The sequence below is a fragment of the Mercenaria mercenaria genome, chromosome 5, assembly GCF_021730395.1.
Source record: "Mercenaria mercenaria strain notata chromosome 5, MADL_Memer_1, whole genome shotgun sequence".
Classification (NCBI taxonomy): Eukaryota; Metazoa; Mollusca; class Bivalvia; order Venerida; family Veneridae; genus Mercenaria; species Mercenaria mercenaria.
The window spans coordinates 89,297,748-89,324,487 of NC_069365.1; the positions used below are offsets into that span (position 1 = coordinate 89,297,748).

General features: G+C 35.0%; 1 protein-coding gene across 1 annotated transcript; it reads left to right on the top strand.

Annotated features, from left to right (window-relative positions):
- Positions 1–253: 253 nt before the first annotated feature.
- LOC123558632 (sushi, von Willebrand factor type A, EGF and pentraxin domain-containing protein 1-like) lies at positions 254–25,124 on the top strand. Its single transcript, XM_053544759.1, has 27 exons — positions 254–574; positions 2,699–2,894; positions 3,628–3,722; positions 4,070–4,083; positions 4,575–4,769; positions 5,674–5,810; positions 6,076–6,252; positions 6,665–6,847; positions 7,221–7,472; positions 7,639–7,848; positions 8,213–8,407; positions 9,491–9,769; positions 10,114–10,401; positions 10,556–10,717; positions 11,632–11,793; positions 15,009–15,204; positions 16,471–16,667; positions 16,805–16,978; positions 17,639–17,869; positions 18,397–18,564; positions 18,806–19,003; positions 19,264–19,509; positions 20,822–21,016; positions 22,407–22,562; positions 23,384–23,437; positions 23,780–23,873; positions 24,093–25,124. The coding sequence occupies exons 1-27, from the start codon at positions 497–499 to the stop codon at positions 24,463–24,465; spliced, it is 4,905 nt and encodes a 1,634-aa protein (XP_053400734.1). The 5' UTR covers positions 254–496; the 3' UTR covers positions 24,466–25,124.
- The last annotated feature ends 1,616 nt before the right edge of the window (positions 25,125–26,740 follow it).

Consider the following 26,740-nt stretch of genomic DNA (forward strand, 5'->3'; position numbering starts at 1 on the left):
TGCCAAAACGGATGTCATTAATCAGCTATAATAATAATAATAATAATAATAATAATAATAATAATATGATCTCCATTGACTTTGATGTGACGTGTTACCTTTTGTTAATGGTTAATTAAACATACGTCTCAAAAGAAATATATTCAATTTATATACAGCCAATCAGAAATAAGAATATCAGATGGAAAACGGAGGAAAACCCCGTTGATGTCTATATTTTTGAAAAGGTTATGTCGTATGATAATTATTCGGATCTTAAATAAAGAAATACTTTGATGCACAAGAACTTATTATAAGGGCGGTTCGACAAGTTGCATTGAACAATAATAAAATATTCTTTCATACAATGACATAATGAAATATAATAATCATGCGTATTAAGTTTCCTTATGCATGATAGTAAATTTCGCCACTCAGTTCCTTTTATTAAACGCGGAAGTAGACTCGCCGACAAACGCAGACTTTTAAACGCAGTTCACTGACAGAAGCGCACGAGATGGGTACTACGGATAAATATTTTTTAATAATATTTCTTCTTCTAGGGATCGTTGTGACTCTAAGTGTTACAGAAAAAGTAAGTAATTTATCATTTATCGTAGACGCATTACTTTTTACGAGCCTAAATGCACACAATATACAAATGTATTAAAGTGTATTGTTTCTTTCCTATTAATGAAAATTTATGTTCAGTAAATAGTACACACAGAGACGTAGATTCAGACAGTTTGTTGTTTAGCAAGTACAGGTAAGAGTTAGGAAAATGACACTGATGTTGATAAAACAAGTGGTAATATGAAACCTAAAATTCCTTCTAGTATATTGTAGGCTACATGTTTTTTTCTTGCTTGTTTTATTTATAGAGTATGTATACATTGTCATCTTAGGAATAAATTCAAAAGTATAAAATGAGATAGGAACAATTAATTGAATACATATGGAACTGAATGCAGCATTCACTTCATAATATAAAAGGCAGACCATTAATTAGTACAGATGAGAAATAAACAAGACAAAATGTACCCAGTGAGTGATGTTATTATTCAAATAAAAGTCAAAACGAATTTTTCAAAAGCACCAATTTTCCCCCTTTTAAATATCTTAAACACATCTTTATTTTCTGATGCCTCTTAATATTGTAATTTCCATCTAACGACCTATTGTACCAAATGAATTTGATAAACTTCCATGTGTTATTTGAACAGAGCAGAAGAGAACAAGATCTTATGTATATTCATTTACATTTTTAAAAGTATTACAGCTTATCATCTGTCTCCAAAACATATTAACAAATGGCATGCTGAAGAAAATGACTGGCAAGTACAAATACATATACATGAGGGTGAAACATATTGATTCATCTTCATTTTTACAGGAAATTTATACTCCTGTCTTTTAGTTGAAATGCGTAAATATTATTTGACAGTCGATGTAACAGAACTTTATTATTTTTTTTTATCAAGTTAATAAACTTGAACATAATAGAACGATTCGTATAAACTGATTTCTAAACTTTCTGTAAGTATCACATAGTCAGTTCTTAGACATATATGGCACTTCCGATCTGTTCTTGGACTGTTTCGATATTTCCTCTGTTCTGGTCAATAAAGTTCGGTTAAAATATCTTGGGACCAGCACAATGTGTTCGTTATATCAGGACTTTGTGATAAACTTATAGCGAACAAATTCCTTATGAACAGCTTTTAAAAAGCGAACTGATTTGTATTAACGAACTTATTGATATACATTGAGTTTCAGTTTCCTTTATACTAGTATTCTTTTAAAAGTGTGATAATAAAATGTAATTTGTTTGATTAATTTACGATTTGTTTGTTATTCTGTAATAAACCTGAACAAGTGTAATATTAAAATCTTACGCCATCTGTACTGACGGATGTTAAAAGGCATAGTTCAAAAATGATTTATACGCTTTCGGACAGGGCGGTTTACCAATATTTTAAACTCACAGCAGCAGTGTCTTGTGAAAAAGTGATCAAAAGTCTACCATACTCTATCCATACATGTACTAAAACTATATCCGATGCATATTCAAATTATTTCAGATGTTTTCTATTTATTTTGCTATTTATTTTACACAAAACACCAGGCTTCCCGACACACACAACAAAAATTAGATTCAACCAAATTCTAAGAATACAAATGACAAAATCACGATTTGCACGTGCACAGACAAGCACGGGATTTTCGCAGTAATAATCATTTAACCGATATTTTTGTAGGCATTCCTGTCAATAAAACGATGTTTAAAATTCATTAGCATACCTTTTAAAATAAAAAAGATAACTACATTCTTCAAGGGTCTAGTTGGAAGTTTTGCTCAGTATATACACGACCTCGGAGATACAGTTGATGGTCATAACATTCAGGTTGGACTCTGTTCATGGGTAATCTTCGACAAAAGAGTTGACAGAATTTTAGTGATCGAAGATGACTTTATGCCAGGTGATAGCTTAAGTCATACTTAATTGTTTAAAGCCTCCCGCTTTTTATATCGGTTTGCGTTGTCAATGAACAAATCGAAATTATTTAACTTCGGAATAGAATAGGCTAACACATACGTACACTTGCCAAAAGCAAATCGAAACAGGAGTTTTATCTGGGACTGAGTGCAAAGAATATGCAGTACGATACAAATGGAATACTTTCAATTCAGTGCAACTTAAAACATTTTTTTCTTCAGGAAGTAAACATTATAGGTCCATACGAAAACAGTTGTTTGCTTGAAGTAATTGGATTTCCGTCAAACTGTACAGATGTAGAGGGCGACACTGTCAAACACATGGGATCCTGTTTTGTAGACGAAAAATCAAACAGCGGTAATTGCGAGGTTTTGACTTGCGAACACGGTCACTGGACAGGAACGAGAAACTCTTTGGGTAAGGTATTCGAATGAATGATCAAACAAGACACATCTTTTATTTATTATTTTAAGAATCTCAAGAAGTTTTCTACGGACCTTATCATCGTTTAATGTTATTTTGCATAACAATTGCATATATAAATGTAAATGTTAGAGATATTTTAAAACATAATCAATCAGTAATCATGAGTTGTTCTGGTTTCATTATATTTGTACATACTCGTACAGTTAATCTATGCCTCTGTTGAAACAGTCACGTTTTAATCAAGTGTCTCCTACACTTACAAAAACTAAAGAATTTAATTTTAAAAGTATAACTAAAAAGGGTAAATTACTTGTAATGTTAACACCTCAGACGCTTATTGAAATCATGCACGTTTACGTACCTACACACGCTCACGTACCCACACACATTTACGTACCCACACACGTTTACGTACCCACACACGCTCACGTACCCACACACGTTTACGTACCCACACATATTCACGTACCCACACGCATTAACGTACCCACACACGCTCACGTACCCACACACGTTTACGTACCCATACATATTCACGTACCCACACATATTAACGTACCCACACACGCTCACGTACCCACACACGTTTACGTACCCACACATATTCGCGTACCCACACACATATACGTACCCACACATATATTTACGTATTTCATCCTAGCAAACGTAACTACATGTGACAAAAAGACAGAGTGAACTACTGTATATGGTCTTAATTTTACAGCTGATGCACATCACAGACAAAAGCGGTTTTTTGGAGGATTTGTTGTGGGACTGGTAGCTGGTTGCATATTGTTCTGTAAGTTGAAATTAGTATCGGTATCTGACGATATATATAGATGATATTTGTTTCTGTCAGTGTATACCACGAGTGAAAAGTTAAGATATGGTGTTCTTGAGATAAAGATATTTTGACAATTAAATTTTCTTTTATTTCAGGTTTCGACTACATTTCTCCATGTATCTTTACAGTGAAATATATATAAAATTATATCTAATACGCTTCACTGTGAAAATACCAGACTTTTTCAATCTAATATTTCGATAATTCGCTGAAAACATGTAATAAGTACTGTTTCTATTGGTTTATAATTATAGTCAACTGATTAACTCTTTATGAAAATCACATGGTCAGCTCATTTGACATGATGGAATATGACTTGCAGGTATGCACTGTTAAGTATGTGAGTAGAGGAACTGACCATTATTACCTTAATGTTATTATGTACATGATATAAATATAATTCCACGTGGCTTTTATTGGCAAGGTCTGGGCATTGCAGGCGCTTGCATTTTGATAATCTTTGCTTATGGTCAGGCATTGAAATGTTTTGTTTCAATATTGGAAACCTAGTAATCTTAATATATAGATTTGCAAAGAAATATTCTACTGGTAATGAAAACAAATAGAACAATAGTCTAAGTCTAGGGCTGAACCAGCCTTGAAATAAAGATGGCAGACAGAAAAAAAATACAATTTTGTTAATACTTTAAATGTTACGATAACAGTTGATAACATATCCGAGCACGACATGTAGTCCATAGGCATTTGGTACATATTACATATAGCAATACTATTCTCTTGCAATTGATTAAAATATACTAGAAGATAAATTCGGCTTCAGTGTTGCCATGCATTATTATGTTGATATATATGTGGCTATATTTCAGGCGGCGGTGGTGGGGGAGGGGGGGGGTAGGGGGAGGGGGAGGTACCCAGATTGTGACAAAGTATCCGCCCTCTTTTCCTTATCCATGTAAGCCAGCGGATGTCCTAGACAATTATAATGTTGCCGCAGGCGAGACCAGCATTGTTGTCAGTTGGACCATTCCAGTAGCCACAGACAGGGACGGAGACACTCCAAGGTAGCATATTTATAATCAATCAGTTTATCATAATCATTAACTTTAACCGAATACATAGATTCAGCGAGAATTAGGATTCCGTAGTTAACTGATTCCCTCGTAATAATATGCAATGCATATGTCACTTGTTTTGAAATGAATGTAAGAAAACGCCGGAACCAAAATGGTCAAAGCAGCATTAGATGAAACTTCTTTTTAAAATTATGTTGCTACCGGGAAGTTATATTCCTGAAACAGACCCGTTTGCGTTTCCCAGTGTCAGAAGGTCAATGTTTTCATATTGATCTTAGATATTGAAATGTACGAAAAGGTTAAACCGGACCTAGATGCAAAATAAAGCGGGAAGTAAACTTTCTCTTGTAATCCTGTTCGAGTTTTTTCAGTTATGAATACCAATAAAAACTAAAAACGATTAATACTTATTTAATATGTCCTTCATATTGATATGTTAGAAAACGCCGGGACTCAAATTGTCAACCGGACGTAGAAGGATTTTTTCAAAATTATGTTACCTACGGGTATAAATACCTCCAGTAATCCTGTTTCTAATGTTTCTTTTATGATGATGTGCCTGTGGTAAAAGTCAAATAAGATATCTGTTCTGTTCTGTTCTGTTTTAATGTCATCTAGTCCACCTTGCGTTAAAACAAATGTATCATGTTAATTTCTGTGAACTGATGATTAATAATACATTAGAAATTATATATTTTTTATTAGTGTCACCCATTTACAAACACAACATATGCAGTTTTCTCTGATTCAGTTACATTTAAAAATGTCCCTTTAAAGCTTCCTTATTTTTTAATGATTTAAGGCGTCAGCTAAACTTTCATTTTTTTTTTAATTTCAAAAAGAACACTTCTGTGCATTTTGCGACATAAAATATCAGTTTTTAACGTTTCAGTGTTACACAAGTTAGTGGGGGAGTAAATGGTGGCCGTTTTGACGGGGCAACGTATGGGAAGACCCACTACGTAACGTATAAAGCGTCAGATGATGACGGTCTAACGGGCCACTGCTACTTCTCTTTTACAGTCACTAGTAAGCTGATTTTTTTTCTTAAGCTACATATGTAAGCTCAACAAATGTTCTTTACATTTAAATATCTAGCAATACATTGCTTTATGTTATATGCCGGCATTTCCATTTTATATTCCAGTATTTCTACTGTGATTGTTTTGTATCTGAACAGCATACCATACCATTGAAGGGTTTTGAACTTTACAAACAAGTTGTATCAACATCTATTAAAGTTGTTTTTTATAAGATAAATAAGAAACTGATTACCCCCTTTGTTTTATTTAAGCATTGACTTGTGACACCCTGCCTTGGCCTGCCAATGGCGCTAGATCGTGTGAAAACTACATTCTTGGAAGTTCGTGTCAGTACACATGTAACTCCGGGTACAAGCTAACCGGAAGTGATACAGTCACGTGTCAGGATGAAGTAGCCCCAACATGGTCACCGGCTCCGACATGTGAAAGTAAGTAATTATTGTCAACTTTAAATGAAACGTCATCATGATTGTATATCTTCGGTGGCATATTTTGTCACTTGCCAGATAATTACTGAATAAGTGACATTTTTACGAAACATTTCGAGATAAATAAGTGGATATGTGGTTGGAAGAAATATGCCACCATATATATCTTCATAATAGACTTAAAATTATCCCAGTTAAAATTATATGTATACCAGCAGATTATGAAACATTGCTCAGATTAGCATAGCCTATGCTGATAGTATTTTAAATTGGACATCGCTGAGGAAGAATTGGCTAAATGACTCTGATGTTTTATGCATCAAAGGAAAGACTTACGCACGTTGTAATAGAATGTACATGTAGGCCCAATTATGTTCAGCACATACGTGTTTGTTTGGTTTTCTTTTTTCAGAAAAATCTTGCAGTCCCCCCAGCTATCCGGATCACAGCACTGTACAGTGTACAGATTCAATTTTTGCTTTTCAAACAGTATGTTCGATTTTTTGCGACAATGGATTTTCCTTAGAAGGTCACTTCTACATGCAGTGTCAGGCAGACGGTACGTGGTCCAACGCTGGATCCTCCACTTGCAAGGGTAAGGTTAAATGAAATAGTAGTAAGTCGTCGGCCTTATTAATTGATTTTTGTTTTGCCTACAGTTTTTTTCTATTAGACATTTGACAAGTTTAATTTTTTTCACTTTAGACAATTTTTCAAGTTCAATTTTGAATGACCTGTCTCCAGGATGTCGACACAATATCAAAACAAATAGCAATCCTACTAAAACAAATGTTTACTGCGTAATTGACGCAGAAAATATCTTTTCTACATATTTGAGAGAGTACGTGATTTTAGTAGATAAGATAGAATCTGTACTTACTTCATATTTACATTCACCAACATAAGTTTTTGAGCATTTCTCTTTATTTTTGTAACTTGCAATTTCTTAAACAATATAAAATTCACAGATGGAACGCCGCCAACAATAACATGTGAAACACCACAAGTCTTCTACGCTGATCGCGGTATAACATCAACATCAGTAAACTGGCAAGTGCCAACTGCGATTGACAAAACAGACGCTAGTCCGTCCATTGTACAAACTGGTGGTCCAACTGCCGGATCAGTATTAGAAGTCGGAAATGATATTGTAACATATAAAGCAATTGATGTTGACGGGAATGAATCACCAGAATGTTTTATTGAACTTCGTGTTGAAGGTAATAAATGAAAAGAAATATTTTGTAAAATTTTCAAATATCTACATGATAAATGTTAAAATTTCAATGTACATGTAATGTGCAAGCCACTTTGTAAAATTACAGTACTCAAACAGTCCCTTGCATATCAAGCATTTTGGTATTGGTTTTTTTTTGTATGTTTCAGAAATAACATGTGGTCATCCTTTAGACAGTTTTGAAGACAACTACCTAGTATTTAACTGTTCAACGTCTCGTTATATTTACGGGACATCATGTAGACTTTCCTGTACTGCACATTTGCCGCTAGAGGGCACGGATCTAGTCACATGTGAGGACAATGGCCAATCAGAAGGAGTATGGAGCTGGGGGACCGGAGATAAGCCATACTGTAGAGGTATATTTGTTTTCGTCATCACTGCATAAAAGTTATCAGTATAAAATTATCATCGCCCCATTCCTTCAAAAAGTTTAGAGCGCAACCTGTCTAAAGCGAACAGAAATTGGAAGACTAAATGTTTATTTTTGTACAGTGGTTAAGCAGTAGTCATTCGAATAGGAAGTGTCCTGCCATGAGAAACGAAAATGTCCGTCTTTGTAGAAGAAGTGTTGTTTAAGAGTTATCTTTAACAGAAGGTATACTGCACTGTCTTGATTATTGAAGTTACAAACAACTGACAAAAGAACATTCAGTTGTCAAACTTGGACCGTTTAATTTTATCAATGACCTGAGTACTGTATTTCGAACATTTTTGTTACAGCAATTGCTTGCCCTGACCTGGATCCACCAATCAATGGAGCGCTTGTTTCTGACACGATACAAACACGTCCTGTGTATACAATGATGTGTAATGATGAGTTCGATATACCAGACATGGGAACAAACTTTAACGGCTTGTTTTTTTGCACAGACGATGGGGATTGGATTTCGATCAACCCAGCCCCGGACTGTATAGGTAAGATGGGGATTGGATTCCGATCGACCCAGCCCCGGACTGTATAGGTAAGATGGGGATTGGATTCCGATCGACCCAGCCCCGGACTGTATAGGTAAGATGGGGATTGGATTCCGATCAACCCAGCCCCGGACTGTATAGGTAAGATGGGGATTGGACTACGATCGACACTGCCCCTGACTGTATAGGTAAAACGCACTGTCGGCAATTTATCAAATGGGAAAATGCATTGTAACAAAATTCATAACCATGCTAACGACTGCATGTTTCTCTCTATTAAACAAAAAATTATATATTTTCTGAATTTTTCGCTTTTCTTATCTGTGCGAAAACTGCTCTTAGCTCCGATTATCTGTGAAAGGGACATAATTATGCATGTATAATATGTACGTAAAATTAACACCTTTAGGAGTTATCTGCAATGAACAAACCTAATAGGAAAATATTCGATCGAAACGGAAACCATTTAGCGGACTTCCTGTGGTTTTTACCAAAAACATGTATGGTACTCATGCAAATATATCTGACTAACCGAGCGTAATTGTTTATATTCGCCAATTTATAGATAAAACGAAATATTACCGCCCATGGTGCCTGAAAACTGTAGTAGTACAAGTGCTAAATAAACTTAGGTCTTTAACAAACCACTATGATTTAATTTTTGTTATTACGTTCATAATTCTTACGATATCTATGGTTTGAATTTTTGAGCTAATCCTTTTTAATCAGTATCTATTGACAAGTTATCTGTACGTAAAACAATGGTTGCCAAATCAGTTTACCAGTGGACATATTTAAACCCTGGTCATGAGAAAACCATCTGCACATCCGCGCAGTCTAGTCACGATCCATGCTGTTCGCTTTCAAAGCTGATTGCAATTAGAGAAACTGTTAGCGAACAGCATGGATCCATGCTGGTCGCAAACGCACTATGTTGGTTTTCTCATGGCGCCGCTCATTTATGCGTATATTTGTTGTATATTTTCTTACAAAGCTCTTACTTTTATCTCTGAATGGCCGATTTGGTACATGTGAAATCGATTTGAAGTTTCATTTACATATAGCATTGTTTTATCTTTTAAGAACCGAGGAATCCACGATTTCTTAATCTGCCGGCGGAGATATTTTATTACGGCGGTGACTGCGGCAGCGAAGCAACAATGGCAGAAATTGAACAAAACTTTATAGATATTTTAGAATCTGAACTCAATCCTTATTTCGAGACAATTTGTCCATCTGGAGAAACTTGCACGGCAAGTAGTATCGCAATAACCTGTGGACCAATATCGAAAAGAAAGAAAAGATCACTCTCTTGGGAATTTAGAAATGAAGGGATACGTGTACAAAAAAAATACGATGAAGGTAGCATATAAGTTACATAAATTTTACTCATAAAATCCATACTGTATTTTGCAATATCGTAAAACGTACTCATCTTTTTTGTCTTGTATTTTGCTATGTAATAAATGTTTGACTTAAGCGTGTACAAGTCATTTTGACATCATTTCAAAATCAACCTTAATTGCATATGACTTTTAACAGCATATTGCATATATGACACTCATTTTCTGGATTACAACTCTACAATGTTTTGTTTATTGCATTTCTTCCTGAAAAGAGCAGACACATCTTGTAAGTATACACAACTAAAATGTTTGATGTGTGTTTTAGCTTCTATATATCCTGTCTTGTCTCTATAATTTCAGAACGTACACGAGAACACATCATACGGAAGCGATCAACTTACACTCATTTGCTCATTTTAGAGTTTTATATTGTCATGGAATTCAAATTTGGCAATTCATCGCTGCAAGATGCGATTCTTGTATATGATGATGTGCAGCTGAATATTTTGAAACCTGCATTCCAAGAAATGATCAACAACGGAACATTTGATCTTCAAGGTTTCGTGCTCGAATCTGATTCATTTCAGACAGCGAGTTATGGAGATATAACTTGTGATCCCGGGTATATGCTGGATCGCACAACATGTAGTAAGTTACAATATTTCTTTAGTTTTGTAAATGATTGCCTTTATTAATTTATGATTGCAAAAATAGTTCAAAACATTTATAATAACATAAGGAAAAAATTACTTTCCCGTTTAACATATTTCTTTATTTAGATATGAATTCTTTGTCTGTTTAGAACCGTGTCCTTTGGGGTATTTCGTGAACGAAACTACGAGCAAGTGTGACCTTTGCCCTGTCGGCCAGTACAAGGATAATGAGAGTGACGCTTCCTGTAATTCCTGTCCCACTGGGTATACGACAAAGACAACTGGGTCGAAGACAATGGCCGACTGTAACAGTACGTATTGGTGTCATTAACTTACCTTCAAGGAACATTTTCAAAAAGATCAATAAACCAATTTCAATCAAACTTCACAGAAATGTTTCTTGGGTGATCCCATTTCAGATTTCTTCAAACATAGGTAATTCATTTAGAATGGCGGTTGCTCTAAAGGAAAAAAAAAAGTAAAAATGTTTATTACCCTAAAACAGCTGGCCCATTTTGAAATAATTTACAGCAATGTTCCATAAGTGATCATTTACCAGATTCCTTCAAAGCATTCTGTTTCATTAAAAACCTGGCCGCCAGGGTGCTGTGTTAGTATTTTCTGTAAGATTATATGGAAAACTTTTGAAATTCTTCTCCCCTGAAAGCGCAGGTCCGATCTCAATATGATATGAATGCAGTGTTCCTTGGGAGACCCTCAACAAAATTCTTTCTAGCTGTGGTTATTTGTTTATGAATGGCTGCTTAGGGCGAGGCAAGTTTTCTTTATTGTTATGGTTGTATGGAAAAGTTGAAAATACCTCTAAAACTGCTGACACAGATTCAAAATAATTTTACACAGATGTTCTTTGAGTGACCCTTCACCAAAGTTCTTCGAGCGCCTGCCTTCATTACCCTTCCCGACCCTAACATTTTTTTTTACTTTTAGTTTCTTTTGCTCTTAATGTTGTCGGTAAGTATCTGTCATTTCACTTGCTTGTGAGTAATGTCAAAAAGAAATCATAAAACCTTTTGCAGTATAAAAGCACCGGTAAATTAGTAAGATGAAAGATCGTAAACTTTAAAAACCTTAAGATTTGTTTCCCAAAATTCCAGTAGTGAAAATTTTGACATGCTTCTACATGATTTATATTTAGTATGTAATTGAATAAATGTAAACTATATTTATATTGAATCACTCAATGCTTTAGTTTATTACATTCCAGAACAATGCAGTCCTGGTTCGTACTCTCCAAATACCGTTGAGAATTGCTCCGCCTGTCGCCATGGTTACTACCAAGACGAATATGGTCAAACGTCGTGTAAAGCTTGTCCGTCTGGCACAACAACAGAGTCAACGAACAGCACCTCTGTCAATGATTGCAAAAGTAATAGTCAGTTCGATTTGTTAAACCAGAGAAACATTATTATGATTATTATTATTTATTAATTTATTATCATTATTATTATTATTATCATTAGTAGTAGTAGTAGAAGTAGAAGTATCAAAATTATGGCCAAAACTTTGTTGTTCAGAATATTTATAGAACTGAGATTTTCAGAAACTAAGACGATTGATTACAAATGTAAGCTTCACGCACGTTTTGTTTCGTGTAGCATCTGCAGAATCCCGAGGGAATGGATGGTGAATGAGTCCCTATGGCGAGTGCACCATCATAACAGAGGGATTCTGCAGATGCTGGCTAAAGGTGGGCCGGTGGTCTAGTGGTAACACGCTTGACTGCCAATCTAGAGGTCCGGGTTCGAATCCCGGTCCAGGAACTTGATATCTCTGAGATGCTCTTGAGTGTCTCCCACCTGACTAAAAGGCCTGTACTGGTTCTTCCCAGGGAAGATGGCTTCTCGTGTATCGGTGCTATACACCGGGCACGTTAAAGAACCAGACTGTCTATTCGCAAAGAGCTAGGCTAAATTAGCCGGGCAGGCCTGTGTCTCTCTCTGTTCTGTCTTTCTGTTCTGGGGACTTTATCTCACTCTGTCCCTCCGGTCAGATCGCTCTGTGTCTGTACTAGTAGAGGATGAATTTCGCGCCCTGTGTGACTGCGTTTGCTATATGTAAAGCGCCTTTGAACGTGTTTATCATGAAAAGGGCGCTATATAAATCTGGTATAATAATAATAATAATGATAATAATAAAGTTCACGAAATAAACGTGTGTTATCTCTATTCTTGCATAAAAACAACTGAAGTGCTGAAAATATCGAGATAAACAAGACTATTCAAGACTATTCAGCTGACATTAGCCGATCGAAGACGGCCTTGTTTAGTTGTTAAGAATATATGTTTCATTTATGCATTTCGGGGCCTACAGTAACAGTACATATTGAGTCGGCTTAAGGCTGAAAGCCTTTTGACGAGTCGTTGCTATCCAACGATTCTCTAAATGGACCAAATAACACAGTGAAGGGATGTAGTTCCATTAGATTTTTCAAACTTCAAACAGTTCACTGCATGAATGAAGTTAAGTTGTGTCAATTCCCTTTGCAATGACCAATATACGATGTAATCTGTCATATTTATGACTTGTAATTGTGCAATTCTCGAATGTAACTCATTAAGCATAAATATGCATTTTAAGAATTGCGCAGGCTTACAAAGCTTTGGTAACATCCAGCGAAAGACAAAAAAAAAGTTCCACAGGGCTCCAGATAAGATGCGTATTAGCGTAAATTACGTATAGAAATAATGCAAATATGCATGTCTAATAATTTCTAAGCGTATAAAAACGTATATAAAATTACAGAAACGCACACAATGCTTTTTTAAAAACAAAATCTGAATCGTCTGGTTGCGTTAGGTAACATAGCCCATCAGCCTTAATTCTACCACATTGAACGTAAACACGCATCGTATGATTTCTATAAATTTTGCGTGGTTTGAATTTTGCTGTCAGTAAACGGATAAATTATCGGAAGAAGAAGCTCTTACTGGTTTGATTAGTTACTACTGATATTAAAATGATTTTAATTCTTATTTTTCGAGAAATAAACAAATCGGCGAAACACTAAATTGTATTTTCTTGTAGTTTTTGAAATCGAAAGTAGATCGTCTATGTTTGGCTGCTTTCACGAAACGAAACAACTTTTTTATGAAAAGATTTAAATAAGAGGTAATTTAACCGTAAACTTCAATGTCAGATACTGCCAATTGCTGCTAAATGTCTTCGTATCATCACAATTTGTAAAATATATTGTTCAAACTGGAGAAAAGTGTAATCGTATCCGGATATAATATTTTGGGTAAATATCGAGCTGTGTTATGAAATTTTAAGAAAAAAACTAAAAACAAACTGAAACTGGTAGACTATACTGTCAGTACATCAATCAATAGCCGACTCAGGCCATTCAGGCATTTGATTTTGTACATGTCGAGCAGACATTTACAAATGTATCGTTTTTTTGGCATGCTGTTATTTCTTTAAAATTAAGTATATATAACATAAGTGTAACTTCCCCTTGTTCGATATAATCGGTATACAATGAAGACTCACTTTTCATGGCACCCTGTCAAAAGGCACAACGTGCAGGTGCAATGACGTACCGACACAACACAATTCTGCCTGGTTCGTTCAGTCTCTTACGCGTTTTCTTCGATGAAACACTATCGTGAAATAGAAATCGGTAGTACCTATGTTCTTCATAATATCCTTAAAATGAAATCTCCAGGCCTAAACATTTCGTATCTCAGCATAGGAAAGTTCGCTTCGCAGCCCGCCACACCGCGATCAAAGACAAAGTTAAACTCAAACATGCGTGGTAAGATCTACAAATGTATATATATAAAGTACATAAAATAAATACATCCCGTTCATCAAATGACGAATAATTATGGAAAAATCCTTCAAACACAAAATTTGCAGCTCATCCTTTCAATTTCGTCATGTTTATGCTTTATTTTACACGTGAGCCGCACCGTGGGAAAACCAACATAGAGCGTTTGCGACCAGTATGGATCCAGACCAGCCTCATCAGGATCCATGCTGTTCGCTAACGGTTTCTTTAATTGCAAAAGGCTTTAAAAGCGAACAGCATGGATCCTGACAAGACTGCGTACTATTTTGGTTTTCTCATGGTGCGGCTCAATTATCATCACTAGTAAATTTTAAGCGTTTATGTGTAAGATATAAAGTAAGCATGTCAACTTTCTCGGGGATTAAATCGCGACTTGGAGTCAGACACGCGTAATACTACAACAATACGGAGCATCAGCCGCCTATCAAGCACCTACTGAAAATTGAAAGTGAAAGGACAGATGGAATGATTTTAAAAGGCCAGGACCTTCCGGCTTCGACTAAAACTGATCTGGTATCCATTTTTTGTCTACGTTGGACCCGTAAAAGCATATCCAAAACGTTCACCAACAGCGCGTGCTCACGAGAATCTCCTTGTTTGTACATGTTTTTTTTCCCTGTTTTTGCATGCCCGAAATCGAAAAAAAAAGCGAAGGTTTCATGCAAGAATACTTATTGCCCACAAACGCTTGGTAGGCATGGCCTATACACGTTGTCGCCTTCAAGTAGATCTTATAATGATGATTTTCTTAATTTTGAAATATTTGTGATATATTCTGTACCCTGTTTCAGACTATGACGTTTTCCTTGAAACAACAAACGGTGGTGTGACAGTATCGACGTTCCCTGGAACTTTGAGCGATATCACCTTTATGTTTTGGTCAAAACGGTTCGACGAACGGAGTTCTAATGCAGTGCTACGATTTGTTAATGGAGGAACAACACTTTTCAACGTGTACCTGACTGAAAATATCCGAGTAGAAATTCCGTAAGCCTAGAAGAGCTTTATTTTAAACTTCAATTTGTGGGGTACCGTTTTTGTTTTGAATTTCCAAATAGGCCCTTTTCTATTAAAGTTTAAGTCATTTTATCCTTCTTTGTATATATAGACAAATTTATCGATTTTACATTGGTCGATGTTACTAAACGTTCGTAATGGTAACACAAATTTTCTAAAGCATCGTTGAAGCAAATAGGGTCCTGAATTGTCCAAAGTGTGGTTTAGTACAAATTAGCTTTGGTACATACACAAAGCATTGATATATTGTTTAAAAGCTTTGACAACTTCTTCTGACTGTCGTATTTTTTTGCCTTCTGACATTATATAGAAAACGGAATTTTCAACATTTGTCAATACTTTGAAATTGGCGAAACAAGTAAGATAATTGACTGCAATAACGTGTGAGAAAGGAAATTGATTTTAGTTTTGCCTTCATGATTAGATTGTTATGCATCTGAACTCCAATTCATGTTTTATTTGCCAACAAAGCCCGCAAAACTAAAATCTATTTCCCAGTTATACCACACACGTGGTAACGCATATATAAAGAAAGAACGATGACCTCACTGTGTCCAAAATGATTGTCGTTCCATTACAAAAACAGTATTAAAATGACTATATCATTTATATTTGATGTCCGATTTTCAAAGGTTTTTTTCTCCAGTTTTACAAAACTTTTCCTAACAAAAATGTCTTTTTAACTTGCATATTACCGTTTAATCGTAGTACAGAGATCATAAAATTTTAGTGACATTTCAATGCTAAAAGGAAGCTTTTTACGTCGCTCTTAAACTGGATACAGGTGCAAAAGCAATCCACTGGCATACGAGTTAGATAATCCTTTAAATTACCGCGTCAATATTCTGAACGATTTTAAAATTACTTACTTTTATCAAACATCAGCAAAAAGCAGCTTTCAATACAGATATCACTACCACTTTCAATCAAGTTGATTTCTGAACTATTTCTTTAGAATAACTTTCCATATTTGACCATGATATAAAAGATTGTCTCTTTTGAGCCACACATTTTAAAGGATTATATTTATTCATACTATGCCATGTTTAAATCAATACGGTTGCACATTAATATGGTATGCTTACTTATCAACCAGACAGATACACGAATTAACGTCCACGATACACCAATATTACTTTGATATTGTCATGTTTTTGCAGTGTAAGTAAAATGCATTCGTCACCTTGATCACATACATTTCAGTGCTTAATAGATCTACATGTTTATAAATTATAGATCACAGCTGGACGAAATTGTCGGTTCACACAGCAGTTCTTCCTGGAATCACGTGACAATCACCTGGGATACAGCAAACACTAATGTAACGGTCTATCTTGGTGGTGAATCTGTTTATACAACAGACTCTGCCTCAGCGCCTAGTACGCCTTTGTTAGATAATGGAGCTTTTGTAGTGACAACTACTGGACAAACAGGTCGGTTTTACCTAATGGTGTATGTTTTATGTTAATTTTAATGTATTAAAATTTCAATTAAGGAAATATTTGTCTTGGCATTGTCACGATCAGGCGTAGTTAACAGATAATGTTTTCGTTTATTATCTTTATTTCAGGTGTTTATTTGACGGGTTTGCATCTGCTCGGAAATGTTTTGACTGAAACGGACATTGCAAACCATGCCACGTCATGCCACATAACAGAAAATGATGACGTTATTAACATTGGTGTATTCGACGACGACTCCAGTGAACAAGGGATATCACTCATCGCTGCCTCTAGCTGTTATGGTACTGATATTGATTCTATGTATTGTATTTCTTTATCCGCTAAAATTTCATTGTAAGATGTAATATTGGGTTAAAGATGTTTAAAGTATAAAGAGATGTATAAATCAATGTTTAGTAATTGCCTATCTAGATACAAGCTTTGGTATTATAGAGTCTAGTTTATTATTGTTTCTGTTCTCATGGACAGACTTAATCAAACCGACCCTGCTATTTTGCTTGGCTGTGTTCTATGTTTTCAAAGGATCTTCATATAGATTTTATCTAATGTCTTGAAATATATTTAATTAGATTTGCCTTTACGGCTAATAACTATTTTATATGTACTGAGTGGAAGTAGCTTTCTTATTTGTATTACCGTGTTGGCTGGTTATTCAGATCACGTGGCATTTTCTTATGAATTGTTTGATTGGCCTTCACAAAAAACTGTTATACAGCATTCTTATATAGATCTACACCTCTCAGCCTTTTTAGACTTTAAATATTTTTCACATTGACGGTGAAACCAAATGCCATATTTAGTTCCCCATTTACACCTTAGAGTTGTAGAGATGAACTTTGAAAAGCATATTAATCCAGTGCATATGCAATTAGATCCCGTGAATGCCAATTACACAAAGATAGAGTATTTTCTTTATGTCTTCATTATTGTTTTGTCTGCAGCAACTGACGCATGTTTGTCATCGCCATGTAACGGTCACATCTGCACAAATGGACAAGATGGTTTTACATGCACCTGTCAGAGCGGTTGGTCTGGCACGACGTGTACAATACAGCCAGACTTTTGTATTGACAATGGTTGCGAAAATAGTGCAACGTGTTTTAGTGGAGACACAAACTACACGTGCACTTGTTTGCCTGGATACAGCGGGATGTTTTGTGAAGTTCCACCAGGTCTGTATACACTAATTTGGTGAATGTTTTGAGTCAAGCATTAGACAGGTCTCCTGCACAGTAGTTCCAGCGAGTGTGTACACCACTGCATTACTGTATTATGCAATAATTGTTTTCCTGACAATAACAGTATCATTGAAATAGCAAAGTTTATAAAATGGATGGAATTACATTCACATATATAATAACCGTTGCCTCAGTTACGTACAAGTCGGAATCTATAAAAGCCAAATCAAGATAATTCGACGACACTTTCAACTGTTTAACATAATTCGCCAAAAAAGTCATGCTTTTCGACAAACGTATTGTCTTAGAAATTTCACCTCAACCTTGGTAAGTTGAACATTACGTTTATCGGCACAAAGGTATTGATGTGAAAATCATAATTCTGAATAACGGCGTGGTTAGTTGATCATTTCGCTGGGACATATTTAATGCCTATCCCATAATTTAATTTTCAACACACATCATAGTTTCATTTTCGTACAGCCACAAATGTATCCATGGACTTGTCCAAATTGTTTCAGTGGATGGTGGCTGGTCAGAATGGAAGGTATCCGAATGTTCAAAATCTTGTGGAACTGGTACAATGAACCGAACACGCCAGTGTGACAGCCCACCACCAGATACATACGGTGCTGACTGCATAGGAGATCAAATGGAAATAACACCTTGTAATGTTGAAGAGTGCCCAGGTAAGTTAACAAATTGTTTTTCTAGCTCGTGAGTGCGTTTGATAACACATCAATAAAACACAATTTTTCAAGAGGTTTCATTATTTAGTATATGCTGGTATAACTGTATCATTTTGAAACAGTAATGTACCAGCTTTCAACCTAACATTTGCTGCACTGGCATGTGCCTTACAACGAACAATATACCATATTCGTGCAATCACATAGGTTTGTACTGCATCTCTTGCTTTGTATACTGCAGTTTGCAAAGAATTCGAGATAAAATATGGAACCTTGCTTAATTGTACCACGGACCAAACGACGGGGAGTGAGACGTGTGTATTATACTGTAAGAATGGTAAATTTCTACCACCTGGATTACAGGGCTTCCAGACGTACACGTGTGGGCCGGATACTAATTATGTCTGGGATTCTTTGGAGAATCCTCCAAATTGTGTTGGTAAGTTAAAGTTAGTTTTAACTTATTAGATAGACAGCAGCATCAGTTATTTCACGCCTTACAAACCACACGTTTGTCGGGCGTTTCATGTAACTTTTTCTGGTATATAAACCGGAAAAATACACAAACACTGCTGTCTCCCTTCTTCCAGTCTGTTGAATTTGCAGTAAGTCTTTTTTACCACGAATGTTACCAAAATATCGTTTTCAGTAAAAAGAAAAGAAATTAATTTAATAAATGTGTGTTATTTTATTATTCAGATCCAGTTGGTCTCGATAACGTAAACATCACAGTCAATGTGGACTATACGTCAGCAATTACTGGCAATGCTATTGCTTTATTTGAGGATGTCCTTCGTAGTCAGGTATCATCTGTAGCCTGCTATAACTCCCCTAACTGCCAGACAACTGTAGAAGTAGAACAATCCAGTATGTCCCTTACTTTCAGCATTCCACTTCACCTCGGGCCAGACATACAGTACGAAAATTACATTTCAACCGTTAAAGGTAAGTCACTTGAATAATGTAAGTAAAAGGAACTTACTAATGTTCAGAAAAATAGTTCCGTGTCCAGGGGTCACACTGGGAATTTTTTTCTCTGAGCCACTGCTTTTTCCTAAGATAAAATTATGAGGCCAACAACGGCGAAGCGCATAGCATTGACGTTCTTGTAGGACTACATTATATGTACCAAAGTACTCATACTACTCAAGAAATAAATGTAGTTATTACATATTTCTTAGTAACCCTTTAAAAAGCTATTTAGAAAATCAATTTGTGTTAATTTCTAATATTATCATTTTTATAAACATCTGCCATTTAATAAAAAAATTCTGAAAATCACATTTAAAATAAAGATGTTAAAAAAGAAAAAAAAAAACAGTGTCTTATTTTGCACATTGCCTGTAAGTGGGTGGGGTTCGATGCCTTCACATGTTTTATTCTCGAAAATTACTTCAAAATAAGAGCTCCTTTTGCAACATTTGTCATATTTTTCTTAAATGTAGACTTTTTATTGGCTTTTAATTAAGATTGCACTAAAAAATCACGTCAGAAATAATAGAAATATCCGAAAATCAGGGTCGCGAAAACGGGTAACAAATTCGGAAAACGTAAGTTAGAATTAAATATTTGATAAAATACCTATGTTTGATTGCTTTTCTATCATCATAGCTATTCAATACTTACAATTCCTGCTTGTCTAAAGCATTTTTATTTGTTTTTGCCCAAACTAACCCTCGGCAATCATAGAAAATTTGTCTATCGGCCGACTGCTCATAAAATCGTATCAAGTGCACAAAATGAAGATTATAATTATTCAGTTTGTTATTCAATAATCTAATTATCGCCAATTAACTGCCTGATCAAATAAAAAAAAATGCAATTTGGCTCCCTCCCTTTCAATAACGGATGTTGTGTCTACACAGATTATCGATTTTTCACACCTTTTGGTTCGTAAAACTGACAATTTTCGTAGTTTTGCAGACAGACATAGCTTCGGGCCATTTTCGCCAGTTAGAAAATTTCGGAGCCACTTTCAATTTTTTGTCGCAAATGGCTCAAGTGGCGATCGACAGCGTGACCCCTGCGTGTCCATTTGTTTCGAAACCATATGAGTACGAATTACATCTGAATAAATAATAAATCAAAAATAATGTGACTTGTTATATTTTGTAGTTTTGACTTCTTTATAATCTGAACTATTGGTGATACCAGCATTTTACATACTATTAGTAAGATTATCGGAGGAAAGTTGACAGTATTGCTTGTTAAAATATATTTCAGCCTAAAATACTGCTTTGCCATTAATTTTACACAGCAAATGATGCCCTGCAAGAACTAACTGACGCAATAACATATCTTGAATCAACCGCCCAGCATATAAAGAATCACACTAATGAGATATTTGACGTCAACGTTGAAGGGGTGACATATAATCCTGACGTCAACAGTCTAACGATTAGTCCAGGAGTAACATGTAACAGCGGTTTTGTTGTTTTGGACGGTGTTTGCGGTAAGAATCATTTCTAGTTCTTAACGGACAAGGAAAGCCTGACAATAAATTAATTTCATATGAAAGCCACCATCAAACCTTTCATAACGCTGAAAGAATTTTTTTAAATCGGACCATCATTGAAAAATATATGACAGTTTGAAATTTAAGAAAATTGTTGATCATGGAGGCAGCCATTTTATCTGTTTATGACGTCATTTACACACTGCTGAATTCTTTATTTAGCAAATAACCTTTTGAATAGATTAATTTTATAAGTTCCTTGAGTGTAAGATGTAAAACAAACATGGTAATTATTAACAAACATTACAGCTGGAAAAATTAGACAAAATTATTTTACAGAAATAAGTTAATGCAATTCAAATACGTGTCTAGAAATATAATAAATACGCCATTTTTAGCTCGACTATTCATAGAATAGTAGAGCTATTGGACTCGCCCATGCGTCGGCGTCCGCGTCCGCGTCGGCGTCCGCGTCGGCGTCCGCGTCCCGATTTGGTTAAGTTTTTGTATGTAAGCTGGTATCTCAGCAACCACTTGTGGGAATGGATTGAAACTTCACACACTTATTCACTGTGATAAACTGACTTACACTGCACAGGTTCCATAACTCTGTTTTGCTTTTTTACAAAATTATGTCCCTTTTTTGACTTAGAAATTTTTGGTTAAGGTTTTGTATGTAAGCTGGTATCTCAGTAACCACTTGTGGGAATGGATTGAAACTTCACACACTTATTTACTGTGATAAACTGACTTCCATTGCACAGGTTCCATAACTCTATTTTGCTTTTTTACAAAATTATGCCCCTTTTTCATGGCCTATGTTCCAGATAAACCATTTAATTTCTATATAAAATATAGAGAAAAAGCTTTTGTGTCAAACTCCTCCCACACTATTGGCCTGATTTGCTTCAAACTTTCACAGATGAACAAGCTTGATTGTGCAGATGACCATAAAGGAAGGAGATTTTGCTGTGACTATTTTACCGCAACTATAACCATTTGACAGTGTTGCCATATAGAATATAGAGAAATATCTTGTGTGTCCAACTCCTCACACGGTTTTAAAAGGATATGCTTGAAAGTTTCACAGATGAGTCACCTTCGCCTGACTTTTTCTGTTGCTATTTTCTTCCAAGAATTATGGCTCTTTCTTAATTTCACAAAATATGCCATAGGTGTTCAACTTTTCTTACACTGTTTGAAGGAATGGATTCAAAGTTGCTCAGATGCACAAGCTTATCTGAATACAATTTGCTTCAAGCATTTTATCGAACATCCTTCTTGTGAAGATGGTCTTTACGGAAAACGTTGCTATTTAGAGGATGGCATAATATGTGGGGGCACCAGTGTCCAATGCACACAATTCTAGTTTCATTTTTTTTCACAGTCGGATGTCCGTCTGGTACGTACGCAGCCAATGGAGTGTGCAACTTTTGTGAGAAGGGGACATATCAATCAAACATGGGGCAGACATCTTGTTTACCATGCCTGGATAATCTAACAACAAAGACATTGGGTTCATCAGATATTTCTCAATGTACAGGTAAATATGACAATGTCAGGCAAACTATGAAGTGGAATTCAACAAGTCTTACATTTAGTACGGGTCAGTCTATCGATTTAACGTATAATTTCCTCTTATCTACGTACAAAGTGAAAACATGAGGAACATCTTTATGCAGTTTGCAAGTGTATAGGCGAAGTATTGCACGGGCCATGACATTGAACTCGCGTTATAGATATTTGGAAATAACGTTTATTCATTTAATGTTTCTAAATTCAAACATAATCGCACAGGAAGCAGTTGTTTCGCAATTAATCAACAATCGTCTACCTTATTAGAATTAGGAGCTAGTAATATAGTTATGACCATTCTTGTACTTCAACTCTACTGCAAATTAAACAATTCAAACCAATTGCAAGACTTGCAGGAACCTATTTCACATCACCTACTTCTCGAATAAGTTTCCTGGCGCTAGAGGGCGTGGACGGTAGCATGCATTTCCACTACCGTCCATGTACAGGCTCAATCAAACCGAGCCTGCAACATTTTCGTTTTTGTCGTGTTGAGCGACCTGTGAAGTTTCCACTTTTCTCTATTTTAATCTACTTTACTTGTACACAAATGATTGAAATCAAAATTTTATCCATATATATGGATGTATGATCCTAGAAAATCGAACATTTTGCATATATTTCAAAATATTTGTCGAATAGTTTTGACTCTAGTTACCTCACCTGACGGTCCGTCCAAATCATATCGGACTGAAATGAAATGAAAGCGATAATTACGACATGAGGTGGACTAAGGTCTATCATACTGTAGGATAGCAGACAATGACAAACTAATATATGATTTTACAGGAACGATTGCAACCAGTACAAGTGAGAAACCTGGTGATAAGCATGATGACAAAGGTAAGTGTATCAAAGTATTCTAGTTATTTTTATTGAAAATGCCTCGTGAATATTACCGGTACCTTGTTTATATGTACAGCCTTGTTACCCTTGAATTAATTTCCAGATAAATTCTGCGTACCTCATGACACTCGAGTTCATACTGAACGTCTTTTACAATTAAATAGTTTAGAATCTGAACTATAATATTTATTTAGAACTACATCATACATTATGCAGTAAAACAATATATAAAAAATGTTAAAAAGCATTTGCTAAAATAGGCAAAATGAATGTGATAACTCTTAAAGCCTACACAAAAATACAATTAAAGTTTTGAAGGACTTATTAACGTTATTGCAGATAAGAGCACAGTGTATTTACCGATTGTTATATCGATAGTAGCCCTTCTTGTGGCTCTGGCCACATTTGCTGTCGTCTGGTACAAGATAATCAGGTATTCCATTCAAACCTTTGTTTAGTCCATTAATTTCACAAAAAACGTAATTATCACAATGTTAAACAACAATTGCTACAAACGTTTCTGATAAGTTCCTAAAGGTCTTTATTCTCCTTTGTACAAAATGTAAATATATTGTTTTAAAAGACTTTTGTCAGTCAGAAATAACACTTTAGAAGAGATGATTTAACACGAGTTTCTTGCAATATTTTACAGACCAAAAGCAAAAGTGAATGGGTCGCCTCCAAACTTAAGAACGGAGACTGCTCGCTCTGGGTTTCCCAGGGTGTACACTAGGACTCCGGGCCCTAGAACTCCAAGCAGCATCACATCATTGACAGACTGTGATGATGACTTCATGAGAGGGAGTGATGTTTGTCAAACGCCTGGTGTACGATTACATCACGTTAGAATGCCTTCTACTCACAGTGGTTACCTAACACCCGCAGCCGTCCATGTTGAATGCAAAAGTCCACCTCCACCATACCACCCACCACCTTTACCGGAGTATTCAGAAAAGGACGAAACTCTTAATAACAGCATATATGACACAATAAATGAAAATCCTCCACAGAAACTGAAGTATTAAGCTATATAATGCTGACTTGCCACTGGAGTAAATCCTTGTATGTTAAGTTAAATCCATACAATGATCATATATACACCAAATTTATGAAGTGTATAAAAACTGGAGATAAGAATCAACAAATCATTATAACTCATATCATGTGTTATATATTGCTGATTTAGAGGTGATCAAAAAGTATTGTGAGTTGTTCGGTTATTATAAATTGTCATAACATTCTACTACCAAATATTGCATTAGAAATTGCCCCAAGAATGGCTTTTTAAAAGTAACACTTTTTGCTTGAAAATAAAAATAGAAGAAAAAAAATGTGTGCTGAGCAGATCCAAATTCGATTTTAGTCTAAAGGTACTTTTCAATTACCAAAGAGATTACATTTAATACATCTATATTTAATACATTTTCATCTAGATTCTACTTTTCACTGAGTTCAAATTTGAAACATTGTGTAAAATGTTGTATAAACACAATACAGGAAAGATAACAAAAACATCCGTACAGAAATGCTCCAGGTTTCATTCTTGTAGAAGAAAAATACCAGGTAATTATTATTTTTTTATTTTGAAAATGTTTTCTGTGCTAACACGTATATATTTCAAATATAACATTTAAAACACTTAACAAATATTTGATATTAAAGGAATCTCAATAAATTCTACAAAATGCTGACAGCTTCAAGTTTCAACATATTATGTTGAAAAGCGTGGTATTAAAAGAATTACCACACACAAAACACGGCAACATAATATGATTAAGCAAACTTAGCGTCCGTATGCAGCCTGTCGACGCATCATAAACGAGAGTTGTCCGTAAGACAGCGCGCTCCACTATTCGGCGATCTGACAGTAAAATGAATTTATGTCTCGATAAGAGACCTCTATTTTAAAAGGAAGATATACCAAGCTATAAAAAGACCCTACTTCTCAGAGGGGTTAAAGGTCAGGTATGGAAGGGGTACTGACATTATTTTGATGGAATCAAATTATTATATAAAAAAAAAAACAGTCCAAGAAACTACATGCACATAAAGTATAAAGCCTTTGCATAACTCAAATTATTTTTCTATTTATTTTTTATTTATTTTGTTTTATTTATTTATAATCATGATAATATTTATTATTATAGCAGATGATGTTTTAAGTCATTATATTGTACTAAAGTTATATCCAGAAAGCGAAGATTGCCAAAAACACTTTAAGTATGAAAGGGGCATAATTCTGTCAAAAATACCATTAGAGTTAAGGGGATTGTAACCACACATGCAGATGATGACTATAAGAAATATTTTTGATTTCAATTCATTATCTTTTAAAGTACGAAAGATATGTCTATAAACGAAGCTTTCGAAAACATTTAACATGAAAATAATTCCAAGTATAAGACCTTGATGACCTTGACCTTGGGTATAATGGGCCCAGCCCCTGCACACACTTTGTGTGTATGCTGGACAATGTTTATATGAAGCTGCAGTAAGATATAAGCAATAGTAAAAAAGATATGACAGAAAAACAAAGGTTGCAGAAAAACTTTATCCTTAAAAATAATCTAAGTATAAACACCTTGGTGACCTTGACCTTGGGTATAATGGGCTTAGCACCTGCACATACTTTTTTGCATGCTGAACAACTTTAATGTGAAGTTACAGTAAGATATAAGCAAAGGTAACAAAGAAAAACAAAGGTTGCCGAAAAACTTTAACCAAGAAAGCTCACACCGACGCCGTGGCGAATAGAATAGCACCCCTATTCTCCGAATACTGGAGCTAAAATTAATGGAAATAGACATTGCAGTATTCAGTGTTCAAAATACTCGGATTAGTTTAATAAAAGTAAATCCTTTATGCATCTTTTTTTCAGTAGTTCTGGACGTTTAATGTGATAAAATGGATTTTTCCACAGACTGTTTTTATTTTTTTGTTTTGTTCTAAATTAAATGCTTTTTGGGATTCGTTTAAGCACAGGTTTGGATTTGATATAAACATATTTAATTTATAAATCGGTTTTCATGTACATTTAGTGACTGAAATCTAAAACGTAATTTCAATGTAAGGGAGATAATATCTAGACATTTATGTGGTAAAATGAGTAAATGTTTGATTTTGTTGAGATAACAATATGCTTATCTGAGCGTACACAAAATTTAGAAAAAAGTATTACGTTTAATTTTATTAAGAAAACAAAACAAAACAAAAAACAAAAAACAAACAAGAAAAATAACAAAAACAACAATTGGTGGGGTGATTGGTTTGCTCATTACATGATTTCTCAATCTTCTTCTT

What these genes read in the sequence shown, in the direction of transcription:
- LOC123558632 (XM_053544759.1), top strand. Translation starts at nt 497, where the DNA reads ATGGGTACTACGGATAAATATTTTTTAATAATATTTCTTCTTCTAGGG. An exon ending in GACAATGGCCGACTGTAACA is followed by an intron (nt 10,718 to 11,631) that starts GTACGTATTGGT and finishes ATTACATTCCAG; the next exon opens with AACAATGCAGTCCTGGTTCG. An exon ending in TAATGTTGAAGAGTGCCCAG is followed by an intron (nt 18,565 to 18,805) that starts GTAAGTTAACAA and finishes TGTATACTGCAG; the next exon opens with TTTGCAAAGAATTCGAGATA.